The 13,386-nt window shown below is 37.6% G+C and overlaps 1 protein-coding gene across 1 annotated transcript; it reads right to left on the bottom strand.

The window, feature by feature from the left end:
• Positions 1 to 362: 362 nt before the first annotated feature.
• Positions 363 to 12,814, bottom strand: LOC311286601 (uncharacterized protein). Its single transcript, XM_084402832.1, has 6 exons — positions 12,476 to 12,814; positions 12,282 to 12,392; positions 3,503 to 3,599; positions 2,277 to 2,325; positions 2,077 to 2,154; positions 363 to 1,540 (listed from the first exon to the last, which is right to left on the bottom strand). Exons 1-6 carry the CDS (start codon positions 12,744 to 12,746, stop codon positions 1,511 to 1,513), a joined length of 636 nt encoding a protein of 211 aa, XP_084258958.1. The 5' UTR covers positions 12,747 to 12,814; the 3' UTR covers positions 363 to 1,510.
• Positions 12,815 to 13,386: the final 572 nt, after the last annotated feature.

Below are 13,386 nucleotides of genomic sequence, written 5' to 3'. Positions count from 1 at the left end.
TGTTAAGCAGAATAATGACCTTTTATTTCTCTCTATACGCTAAAGCAAGGGTGTCAAACTCAGATCCTGAATGACCACAACCCTGCAGAGTTTAGCTCTGACTTTAACCAAACACAGCTGAACAAGCTAATCAAGGTCTTCAAGAGTATTCAAAAACTGAGGCTGTGTCTGGAATCGCCCCTACACCCTTAGATAGGGCACCATTTGACGGGACAGTTATTTGTAGTGGTGTCCTAAACTATAGTGGACGTTATCTAGTGCACTCATCCAATCCCACAATGCACCGCAATAATGAGTGTGCAACTGATGTACACTCAACAGATAGAGAATACCCATAATGCAATGTGAGGGTTGTGTCGAATTAATTCCCGTCTCGCCAGAAGATGGCGCCTGCAGCTGAATCATCCATCCATCTATTTTTCAAAACTCTCTCTCTAGTTGGTACGGTTAACTGTAGAAAGATGAGCGTGCTCCCCAATTTTTTTATTTTTTTTATTTTCTAATGCATTCAGATTTTTTCCAAAGTACTTTTTTTGTTGCACTTGATTGCTCTATTTCTTTTTCTTTGGAATAATAAGGCAATCTGTATTTAGTAGTCTGGCTCTTCCTAATTTCCAAATATATTATTGGACAGCAAATTTTTTTTTTTTCTGATATTCACAAATTAGAAATTTTGTGGATTAAAACATTTAGCCTATCAACTTTCCCAATGCGCCCCTCCCTTCGGATTTGGACTCAATTTTGTGTGTGGATCCTTGTGTTAAAGGGTCAATTTCTGAATTAGTGAATATAATTGTTAATTTGCTTTTTTCATCTTCTGACAATTGTTACGTTCCACCCAGTCTAGGATAGAGGAAGCAACATTACAGTTAATGATAACTAAAGTATTAACATAAAACAAAACTTTGGCTCCAAAAGTTACATACCAAAAACAACAGAAATGTGCTACAACAAGGTTTATTGGTTTAACACAAGTATAGGAAGTGTTAAATAACTTCAGGAGTGGGAAAAGCCACAAAAACAAACAAAAAATATCTCTAACTATAGGGACCCAATCTACACTTACCTTAAAAAAAAAAAAAAAAAGTTCCCTGACTCCCTCTCTACTTTAAACAGGAGAAAAGCATAGTATTACAAAAATATAAATGGCACCCACTCCCCAGAACTTCTAAGTTTGGTGTATATACAATATTTACAAGAGAAACAGTTTCAGATCAACAGTTTAACAGTTGTAACAGTATTTGTTATTCAGCAAATAAAAAGTGTCTACATCAACGTAACAATATTTAAACGAGCGTTTAACAACAAAAAATAAATAATATGGGTAAGTTTTGTAATAAATCACAACAGGTTAGCAACTGACAGGATAAGTAAAATAAGATTTGTAATGATCCAGAACCAAACAGCAGCAGCAATGTACATCAACAACTAACAAAGCAAACCAGCAGAAAACAAGGTTTCCTTCAGTGGAGCTCTTCTTAATTGAAGACCAAGCCCAACCGAGCAGTCATCAGCGGTGAGCACCCTCACCTGGCTTAACCTGCACAAAGAAGATGGCAGAGAAACCACATTACTGCCACCTAGTGGCTTGACACACATGATGTTCAAAAATATAAAATACACCGTAGGACGTAACACAATCTATGCATCGTCTGGTCAAGACATTGGTAATGACATTAATGAGGAGACATGGAAAGCAGTTTTGAACAGTGTTTACTCTCTTTGTGCACGTCACAGGCTCGTGAAGGTGGTTCATGAAGTATCGACTGTTATTGCAATGTTACTTTAAATATTTAAATTGCACCAGTTTTATCCTCAAATGCATTTGCATATGCAGCGCAAACATAAAATGTGAAATAAAGGCTAAAATATAGATTTGCAAGACTACAAAAAAGCTATTCTGCAAACTCTTATAAGCTCAATTACAATATCCATACAATATACGACTCAAGAGCCGTGTAGGAGTCATCAGGAGCTCTGGACTGAACAGACTGTGAGAGACAGATCAACAACAGCCTGTTCATGTGTGGATCTGCTGAATCTGAGTGTAAAAGTGTGTAAAAGACATTTACTGACTGTGACTGTGCTGTAAACTTCAGATGTTCTGGACGCTGGATCCAGAGCTGTGTATGTATCATCACTCGCGTCAGCCGCCTATAGAGAAAGATTTATACACTTATATTGCTTCATATAGACTGTTGTATTCATAGTTCAGTGCAACAATACAATCACACTGTATTGCAGTTGTAGATGGAGGTGTGTGTTTGCCGACTCGCCTGCTTTTGATTCTCGTCTTCAGTTCCTCCTTCTCTCCTCTTCTTCCTCCTGAAACCATAGAGAAAACTATTAAAGGTGACATATTATTATAACTCAGTCAGCTGATTTCACTAATTAGTTCTCTCTCCTGCTGAATTAGCAAATCCAGGTGGTTGGAAAAAAAATACTGAGGAGGACTTTTACTTTCTGAACCTGGACTTCACACCTCTGGCCACATGTCAGCCAAAAGCAAAAGAAATAAACCAGAACTGGACCTTATCCGAGCCACAAAACCTGTGTATATTAAATATGAGAGACGAGCAGAAACACAAGAACTACAACTGACTTCAGACACAGCCTTAGATGAAATCAACAGAAGAGAAAAGAAGACATTAAATCTGTGAAGATCTCAGCAGAGGAGGATTAAACAACTCCACAAACAGCATTACCAGCTTCACTTATTACTAACCAGACTGACTTTATTTCTGTCAGACGTCTACAGAAGATATTATTGAAAATTAACAGAGGTTTAACTCTAATGTGTTTCATTTGAAGTCACCATAACAGTGATTAGTGTTTCCATTAGTTGGGCTCTTAACTCTTATTATATCTTTTGTTTTTTTTGGCCGCTGTGACAGTGTGTTTGTCAAACACATTTGCAGCAGCAAAGAAAGCTGAAGTGAAATGAGATCAGGTGTTGATGGTTACCTGTTGATGGTTTTATAATCATCATGAAATAGACTGATTCACTGATGTCTTTGGAATAAAATAACAGTGTTGTACCATTAATATATTCATATCACAAACCCTGTGTGACTGCAGCATGAGATCCAGCAATACTATAATAATCAGTTAGGTTAGAAGACTTTAACAAACATGAGCATGAAAAATTAATATACGGAACATGGTGATGTTTCAGGAACATCACACTAACCTTTAAATAACATTCTAGTAACATTAAGGAAACTGGAATTTTTTATGTTCTTGGAATGTTAGAAATCAACGTTCCTATAATGTTGAATTTTAAATCAAAATAAAGTTGAAAGAACGTTTGAGGAACATTATACCTTTTAAAACACGTTCCTCTAACGTCAAGAAAACTGGACATTTTTCACTTTCCCAGAACCAACACTGAATATTGGGAGAATGTTCTTATAACAAAAGTCTCTTAGCTGGGACAAACCGGGTCCATAAAAGAATAAAAAGTCAGAATATGAATTCTAAACAGTATATACTGCTCACTGACCTTCTGCATACAATGATGATGAGGAGGAAGAAGCCAAATAAAGCCACAGTTGTAGTAATGGCACACAAACCAATGATAAACCAGATACTGCAGACATCTAATGTAAGAGAAAGGGAACATTGGCATCATTTATTCTATTAAAGTCTTTAACCCTTGTGCTGTGTTGAAAACACTGTCACACCTTTTGTGTTCCCGAGTCAAAAATGACCGGACGTTTAAAAATTGCTTTTACAGTAAATCACTGGTTATGCTATATTATAACCAAATATTAGATTTCCAGACAGCAACATAGTGTTGGCCCAGATCCGGCCCACATCTGGAATCCACATCTGGAATCCACACTTACCAGATGTGGGCCGGATCTGGGCCAACACTATGTTGCTGTCTGGGTTTAATCTTTTTGTCAACTTGTTTTCTTTCAAGTAGGACAGGTTTTGTATTTATTTTTGAAACTGATTGATCATAGTGTGTTGTCTTATGTGACGTTAGAGAAATGTGCTGGCTCCTTTAAGAGCAGCGACTGATGACATCATCAGTGTTAGACCAGCTTCAATCTGCCGCATGGAAGATAGCTGTCCTTTAATGTGCTTTCATCATGAGAAATCTGCTACATTTCTTGTCTTTCGGGAGTTATCGCTGGTATGTACATTTATGTTAAGATATGATTCAACTATATTTGATTGTATGTTGTGTTTAGAGTAAGATTTCATTCGGATCATTATATTGATATGTGTACTGTCAAGTCAAGCCAAGTTTATTTATATAGCGCTTTTCACAATACAGATTGTATCAAAGCAGCTTCACAGTATTAAATTAAAATAATACATCAATGTTTGTTTCTAGTGGAAAACGTCCACGTTTGGTAATGCTGATCAATAGTATTGTTGATTGATTAATTAAATTAAATATCCCCTAATATCCCCAACTGAGCAAGCCAAAGGCAACAGTGGCAAGGAACCAAAAAACTCCATCAGGTGACCTAATGGAGAAAATAAAACACCTTGGGAGAACCCAGGCTCAGTCAGGGGCCAGTTCTCTTCTGGTGTTTATGAACTAGAGGTCAGATTTAACTGTAAGATTAAAAATATTATATGAATGCCTGGCTGAAGAGATGCGACTTTAATCTAGTTTTAAACTGGGAGAGCGAGTCTGAGCAACGAACAGTATCAGGAAGGCTATTTTGGAGCTAAATGTGAAAATGCTCTCCCTCCTTTGGTGGATCTGGATATCCTAGGTATGACCAAAAGCCTTGAATTTAGTGATCTTAAAGAGCGCGATGGATTATAGGGCGATAGAAGATCCGTTAAATAGACTGGAGCTAAGCCGTTTAGGGCTTTATAAGTCAGTAGCAATACCTTGTAATTAATACAGAACTTTATAGGTAACCAATGTAGTGATGATAAAATGTGTGTTATATGATCATATTTTCTTGATCTAGTAAGAACTCTAGCGGCGGCATTTTGGACTAACTGTAGCTTGTTTATTGAGGATGCAGGACAACCAGCTAATAAAGCATTACAGGAATCTAGTCTCGAGGTCATGAATGCATGAAGTAATTTTTCTGCATCAGAAAGAGATAGCATGTTACGTAGCTTAGCAATGTTTCTAAGGTGGAAAAAGGCTGTTCTTGTAACATATGAAATATGATTTTCAAAAGACAGGTTGCAGTCTAGTATAACACCCAGGTCTTTTACTGTAGAGGATAAAGTAACAGGACATCCTACGATGTTAAAGTTGTAGAGTGAGAGGTTTTGTGCTGTGCATTTACCTTGTGTTAACTATCAGGCACAGACATGTTATCTTTTCTGCTATGTTTACTTATTGTCAATCACTTATTTTGATATAATTGGAAGTGAGCCAGTTTGAGATGTCAGTTTATTTCACATCCATGTATGAAGTCCTATACACTGCAAACGCAGCATATGTGAAAGCACTACAGCGCTTGCTGCTCCTGCACCGCATACACACTGCAAACGGAGTATGTGTGAAACGGGCGTTGCTATGACCCAAAAATAACAGAGTAGGCCTATTTCAAGTTCTTTCTGATATTATCAGGAAACAATGGATGATCGTGCCTCCGCAGACAAGATACGTTTGTTGTTGTGCTCTGTACGAGATGTCTATTGGCAAAAATTAAATGCAACAGCCAAACAGTGTGAAGAAACGTTATTGAAACTAATCAGATGAACTCATAAGCCCTATTCGGACGGGACTAGTTTCACAGGGGGACGTTAGAGAAATTTGAGATTTTAATCCTGTCCGAATCTGCCATGTCTGTCTTTTTCTCACACGACCTCTGTAAAAATTCCAGAGCAAATTACCTACTGTATTTCGTCAAACTCGGCGGACCTCAGAGAAATCTAATCCCATCCGAATGCGAATGTCTGTGATTGCCGAAAATGTTTTTTTTCCAAAACGCTTTTTCTTGTGTGTTTTGGTCAACGTGAACTACCTTACAATCTCTCGCTATCGCGCCGGTATTCAAGTTTCTGCTTTTTGCGCACCGATAACGGATGTAGATGTGTTCGGTACACTGCGAAGAAATAAAAAAAATGAAATCAACAAGAAGAGCCAAATCACGTAAACTGTTAAGACTGGCTACTGTAATATCAGTTTCAGGTAAGATTACTTTCATTTCTGCACTTAATTACATAACATGTAAATTATATGAGTTAAAACTTTTTATTCCAGTGGGTTTATTATAAGAACCCAGTTCTATAAAATCATGATGATAAATGTATGTTTAGTTTTTTTATGCTACAATTTTTATAAAATGTTTACAAAACACTAAATACGTTAGGACGTTTTACTTTATATTTCAAAGTGCTTAATTTGAATTAAGCATTCTGAACACGTGATCTTCTGCAATGCTCACATGTAAAACACAGACACTCTACCTCGGTAATAAACACGGAGAAGTTAGTCCCGTCCAAATCCGTACATGAAATCACAGACGTAGGTTGATAAGAATTGTAACTCAAACGTCGTTTGGAAAACTAGTCCCGTCCGAATAGGGCTTTATTCTGCAGGATGGGGCAGGCAAGACAGGATTGGAGTTGAAGGGCGTTTCAGGGCCGCCCACTTCATGCAAAACAAATATTAAAGCATAATCTCTCTTTTTACACATAAAAAAAAAAAGTGAAGAGTTTTTTGCGTTTGCGACCTCTATGAAAATGAAGGATACAGCGCGGGTGCGAGCATGGGCGTGTCGTGATGCACGAGTGACTGATTACCATGGAAACGTTAAACTCCCGCGAAAACCTCAACTTGTCGTGAACACACTTGCCCTACGAAAAAGTGCGGGGGACGAATTTACATTTTATAAAAAATGGGGGGGACACGTCCTCTGCGTCCCCTGCGTAATCTACGCCCATTAGGGTTTCCCTCAATACTTCAGGATTCCCCTGCTGGACATATAAAACGCTTAATGTAGCTTAATGGACTAATTACAGTGATATAAAAGACCAAACTCGCAGGCAAGCAGATGGACTCAGAATAACCATAGACTGTAAAAAATATGGACAAAGCGTCTGTGACGTCACCCATAGACTTTCTGAAGAACGGGTTTGAAGCCGTTTATGGGGGGTATGGGCGGCGCCATCTTGGAAAATCTTGGGAAATCCTAACCCCGCCCACCTTCTGACGCAGCGCGCGTCACTCAACTCGCTCTGCTTATCTCTGTGTATATTTTAGGCAACGAAATATGTTATAAAACACCAACACCATCTATGTAAAACACCAAACTAACTCTTTTCGTTTTCATTTAAAGAAATCTTAAACATTATAGCCACACAAATGTTATTCACTGCACATAACGTTTGCCTTTTTATAACAAAACGAAATATAAAACACAAACCTGCCTCTTTTCGTTTTAAATATAATATAAAAATATTAAAAATTTTAATATGGTCCAGGCAATATGTGCATTTGTACTAAACAACAGATGTTGCAGTAAACAACATTAGATCATATTCGTTGTATTAAAATGACAAAACTCAACCCAGTCTCTTTTTGATATATTTCAGTTTTATCAATATAAAAGTAAAAGGTAAAGTTACAAGAAGCTATACAAACAAAGCAAACAATTCAGTCAAACATAAAAAGTCAGCGCTCGATCTAGTCTAACCATACAACGGTACAGTTAAATAGCTTATAAACAATATAAAGTTATGAAACTTACTCAGCCAAAACGATTGCCCAGGGAACAAATTATAGATTTACGTTACGAGACCAAAGATCGCCCGTTAGATATACACAAGACGAATCATGTTTAACCACTACAGAGACGCCAGAGACCGCGGCACCTCAGAACGTCTAGCCGAGCAAAGGCTGTTCCAGGTGGGGTACATCGCGCCGAGCGCCCGGTCATCGCTGGATCTCACAACTGGATACAATTTTCATAAATCTTTATAAATAAACCACAGATTTGAGCTTTAAACAACTACATTCTCGCCTGAAAAACTCTTAAAACTAAATTTCATGATACAGAAACAGTAGTATTATATGTCAACTGTATTAAAAAATGGCGCTTCTTATGTTGTCATTCTCCGTGGCGCTGCCTTGTCAGCTGTCAATCAAGCTGTCAATCAAAGTTAACCACGCCCTTATTGTCCTACATTTTATATCTAAATACGATCTAAACTAACGAGTTAGAAAAAAATTCACTGCCCTCATGGTTGTCAGGCACTCGGAACCTATCGAAAAATACAATAAAAGTCCATGGGACCAACCTGTAAAAACATGAATTTATGCTGTGAAAACGGACATTTTAACATGGGGGCTATGGACATTTGCTCCCTTTTGGGACCTTCCCCTAGCGTATTTTCGATGTATTGCAGTTTTTCGCACTTCCGGGTAGGCTTCATTTTTCAGATGAGAATGTTGCCCCTTGAGAATAACACGCAAAGCTTAATGCTGAGCGTTTCCCAGTGATAGACTGGCATAAAGTTGGCTTGACGTTGTCCATTTGCACATTTAGGGACCGTCTCTAAAGTGTATACGACTTTGGTATACACGTTTCTAACTTCGATAGCATTTGAATAGAACGACTTACAGTCATAAAACCAACTGTAAAGTGTTCATGTAGTGTCAGGCATAATGCGCACCCTTTGGATTTTTGATATTTATTCAAATAAATGTAAGTTTGCTATTGAAGTTAGAAACGTGTATGCCAATGTTTTATGCAACTTTAGAGACGGTCCCTAAATGTGTGAATGTCCAATGTCAAGCCAATTTTACATTTAGTCATTTAGCAGACGCTTTATCCAAAGCGGTTTACAGTTAAACTAACAATAGGACAACTAGGGATGGGGCGATTACCGGTTTCACTATAAACCACGATAAAATGTACTGACGGTTAGTATTATCGTTTAAAATTTAATTATCATTAAAACCGTGTTTGATTATCGCGATTTTAATAACTCACTGTAAGCCAGCAACAGTCGCAGGCGCAGCGCGAAATGTTGTTGTTGTTTTTTATTCGGGAAGGAATGGCGGAAGGCAGTGACCGTGCTCGGGAGATTTTTCAGCCTGTTAAGAGGACCAAATCTGAGGTGTGGTTATATTTTGGCTTTTACAAAAGTCCTGAGTTAAACTTAATCGAGGATGGTCACTACAATAGGGAATGTGAAGGTGAGACTGTGGTTTTCTTGGACAAAGTTGTCATAGTCTGCTGTGCTCTTACAAACATGTGTCCAAGTGTTGTGCGGTGACTGCTAAATCGACTGGTTTGTAAAAATGTTTGTTAAAAGTTGTACAAAGAAAGAGGTTGTGTATTGTATATTCCTTGATGACTTGTAGGATAGGTCACGAATGATGTTGATTTTGTGGTTCATGTCAGACGATAAAGCCAGACCACATTGCATGAATCAAATAAATTATATTTATTTTGTTTTCAATGAACAATTTGCTTTGATATTCATGTACATCTTTTTACATGCCTTTTTAAAATGTTTGTGAAACAAGGTTTTATATACTGTAACTGCTTAATAAATACATTAAGTGACTTTTATCTGTTTCTGTACTGATTGCATCCACAAAGACTCTTTAAGTACACATAAACTGGGATGGGCAAAGATACATCAATCTATTTTGAAGGGATTTATAGCTCTTAAACTCCTGCAAAGTGTACGCACTCAATCCAAAAACAAGGTAATTAACGATGTCCAGATTTGTGAGCGGAGGTAACGTAAGTGCGCCTGGATCCGCAATCCAGTCTTGGGCTGCTAAATCATATGGATCAACGTTGTTTATCGCGGACAGTTTGTCCTAATAACGTTTTTTGGCAGTGGCATTTAGTTTGTCCTGATAGGGTCCCTTCTCTTTTTCTTACAACTTCTCAATTTCTTCCGTTATTCTTCAATTTTACCTCGTTTTAGCCAAACACACCCACTATTACATGTCATAGCAACGGGCGGCGAAAAGGTAAACAGAGATTGTGCCTCTAAAGATGGCGCCCACGTCCCATAATGCAACACTGCCTGACGCACCTTCACATTCCCTATAGGGGGGAAACACTTCAAATCTGCCGAGTCGTCTTGTGTGACCATCACCCACTGGTTATTGCGAACGCAAGGCAAGTTAACTTTGACCTCAATACCAAAACTACGTCTGGGAAATAATTGGGCACAAAATGATGTTCTGAGATGACATATTTGATCTCACTCACTTGAAATAAACGTGAAGCTTCCGCGAAGAAATGTTCGCAACAAGTGGCTTTGAGCCAAAGACAAACGATCAAGTTCAAACAAGACTATTAAGAGTGACATTTAAGGGATAATAATGTATATCATTGTACACTTATTACACCGATTTTTTTTTTTTTTTTTTACCACATAATTACGGGGACATATTGAATTGAGATTAATGTTTTAAATCTTACCTGTTTATAAATCCATTTTGTACAGCGTACAAAGCAATCGTCCAAAAATGGAGACGCAAGATGGCAAGTTGTATTTGAATGAAACGAGAGAGCGCGTCCGTTGCGATACATGGATGCGCGCTGTTATAATGCGTTGCTATTGACGACGGTCATTATAAGGAAGGAAATGCCACAGAATAGAATCTTGCTTAAAAAAGTACACAGAGCTGCTTGTTTTATTTGTTGTTTGTTGATTTTCAAATATTAAACTGTTTTAGTGTGAGCATCAGCTCTTTTTGAACACTTTCATCTCGTTTTAACAAAACCGTGATAATATTGATAATCACGATAATTTTGGTCACTATAATCGTGATATGAAATTTTCATACCGTCCCATCCCTAAGGACAACAATATGCAAGTGCTATGACTCTTCCCAGTTTAAGCTAATGCAATACACGTAGGCATACTATATATATATATATAGAGAGAGAGAGAGAGAGAGAGAGAGAGAATAGTATTAATTGATCAAGTGTTGATTTTATGCCAGCATATCACGAAACGCTCAGCATGAAACTTTGCACGTTAAGTTCATATTCTGAGTCAATCTGCTTGCCTGTAGCCTATTAGCCTACAGCCTATATCCCCAATAAGGTGCGAGTTTGGTCTTTTATATCACTGTATTAGTCCATTAAGCTACGTTAAGCGTTTTGTCCCAACGGAAGGGGAATCCTTGAGTATGAGGTATTGAGGGAAACCGATTATAATCCTGTTCATGGTAGAGAAAGCTGATAAACATGTAGGCTACACAGGGAAAGTAACAATGAAGTTATTGAATGAAACATAAACACAGCTTTTGTGTGTTTATAATTTTTTCCGCATATATACTGACACAGATAATCATTTTCATTTTATGAATTACTTGTTCTAACTGTTGCTGGTCTTCGTCAACAACACGCGCTTGCACCTCCTGCTGGTGAGGTTGACTAACAGCAGATGGAGAGTATGCTCGGCAATCTACTGCTTTTCCTGCAGTTCCTGGACGTCAATGTTGAATTTACTGTCGAATTTGAACCACTGAATTTGTGGAAGCGAATTTGCAAAGCGAAATAAAATGGACCGAAAATTGCCTGTTGAATATTATAGGTTGTATTTTTAAACAGTTTGAATATTTTGGAAGTGAAATATGAAAGGTGAATATGGATTATTGAATTTTTAATAATGAAAATGTGTTTGAAATGTTTTTAATTGAAATATTCACAGCTTAAATATTCAACCATGTTGAATTTCAGCCCATAAAAATGCAAGCCCTAAAAATACAATGCATTAAAATGCAAGCATGGTTAATGCAATGCCTATTTGTTTCAAGTAGTGCAATTCAACAGGCTTTTTATTTCAAAAACATTTGACATTATTTTACTTCCATACAACATTCAATATTAAGATTACAGGTATGTAATATGAACATTTCAACCTGGTGGATTTGTGTGCTGGGAGTTTTTTCTGTGATGATTCCATATTTATTTGAAATATAAAAATGTTAAGGTTTTACATATTATAAGAGAGAAGAGTCTGTGAAAGTGTAGCAGTGTTCAGAACATCAGCATAAAAGAAGTTAAGACAGATAGAGAATCACGTTTGAAGATGATAGGCTAAGGATGACGGTGTGTCTGATCCGGACAGCTGATAGCATGAGTGAGCATGAGCGGAGTGAAGCAGCACAAACAAACAAAACTTTTACCGACACAAACAAAGCATAAACAAACAAGACTATTTGGGTTGAATTTGAAGCATGTGGGGGCCTGAGTGACCTCAGAATGACCAATACATATATTTATTTAATATCTAAGAAAACCGAAGCAGCACAAACATAAAATGTATGGCACAAACGGAGCACAAACGATTGAGACTATTTTGCCTACGTTTTGCGTTGAGTGTAGGGACAACTTCATGCGAGTGATCACAGGTGGTTCTACATGTCAGATTGAGCGTTTCTTTCTCCAGCACCGGCTGTGGAGCCTGAACCTGAAGGCCTGGAGGAAACACATCTTTCTGTCCTAAAAATAATCACTTTTTGTTAAATAAATAATGGAAATGAAGGACGGAAGTGGATTACCAGAAACATGAAGTTGAATTCCTCCTTGACCGATCCATCTGTTTTGATCAGTTATAAATTTAAAACAATATGCTCTTCCATCGTTTTCAGTGACGTTGTGCAGTCTGAGGACGGCAGTTTTCTTTTGTCTGTCTTCAATGTATTCAACCCTGTCTTTATACTCTGGATATTCTTTTAAACTTATATCTTTTGTTATGGTCTGATTCTCACACTTTATCCAAAATGTATCATTCAATCTATGATTCTGAGGGTATGTATATGTGCACGACATGTTTACTGAGGATCCTTTGAGAGCAAATACTGGTTTAGTTTCATAAGTCACACTCCAGTCTTCTCCAAAAACTCCTGCAACACAAAATAAAGATAAGTAGCAAATTTTGAGTTATTTGTAAATGAAACTCAATAATATGAACAATTTGCTGCTGAAGAGATGACGATGACACAGACACAGACACACACTCACACTCACACTCACACACACACACACACACACACACACACACACTCACACACACACACACACACACACACACACACACACACTGAGGGTGTTGCTGTTGTAGAAAGCAGAAATGATCACGCTGACACAGAACTGTGAAAAACACATCAACCATTTAACGGTGATTTAAGCGATTTCAGCCATTTAGTAACATGCAAAATAACTGACAGGCTGAAACTGTTTCTGACTGGTGGACCGTGAATACTTAATTAAACATCTACTTTATTAAGTTAATGCATGATTTGAAAACACAAAAACCGTCGCTTATAGCACCCTTTAAATAACAGTGACTCACCAGAAGTCATGAGCAGAAAGATGAGAGGAAAACTCATTCTGAACTTCATCGCCATTATAGCAATCACAAACCTAACAGAGAACATTACAGTTAATGCAGTGTGTGTAACAATCACTG

Source organism: Rutilus rutilus (genome assembly GCF_951802725.1).
Source record: "Rutilus rutilus genome assembly, chromosome: 2".
In the NCBI taxonomy this organism is placed as follows: domain Eukaryota; kingdom Metazoa; phylum Chordata; class Actinopteri; order Cypriniformes; family Leuciscidae; genus Rutilus; species Rutilus rutilus.
Note: the sequence above shows the minus strand (reverse complement) of the source record. Positions and strands in the feature narration are given on the sequence as shown.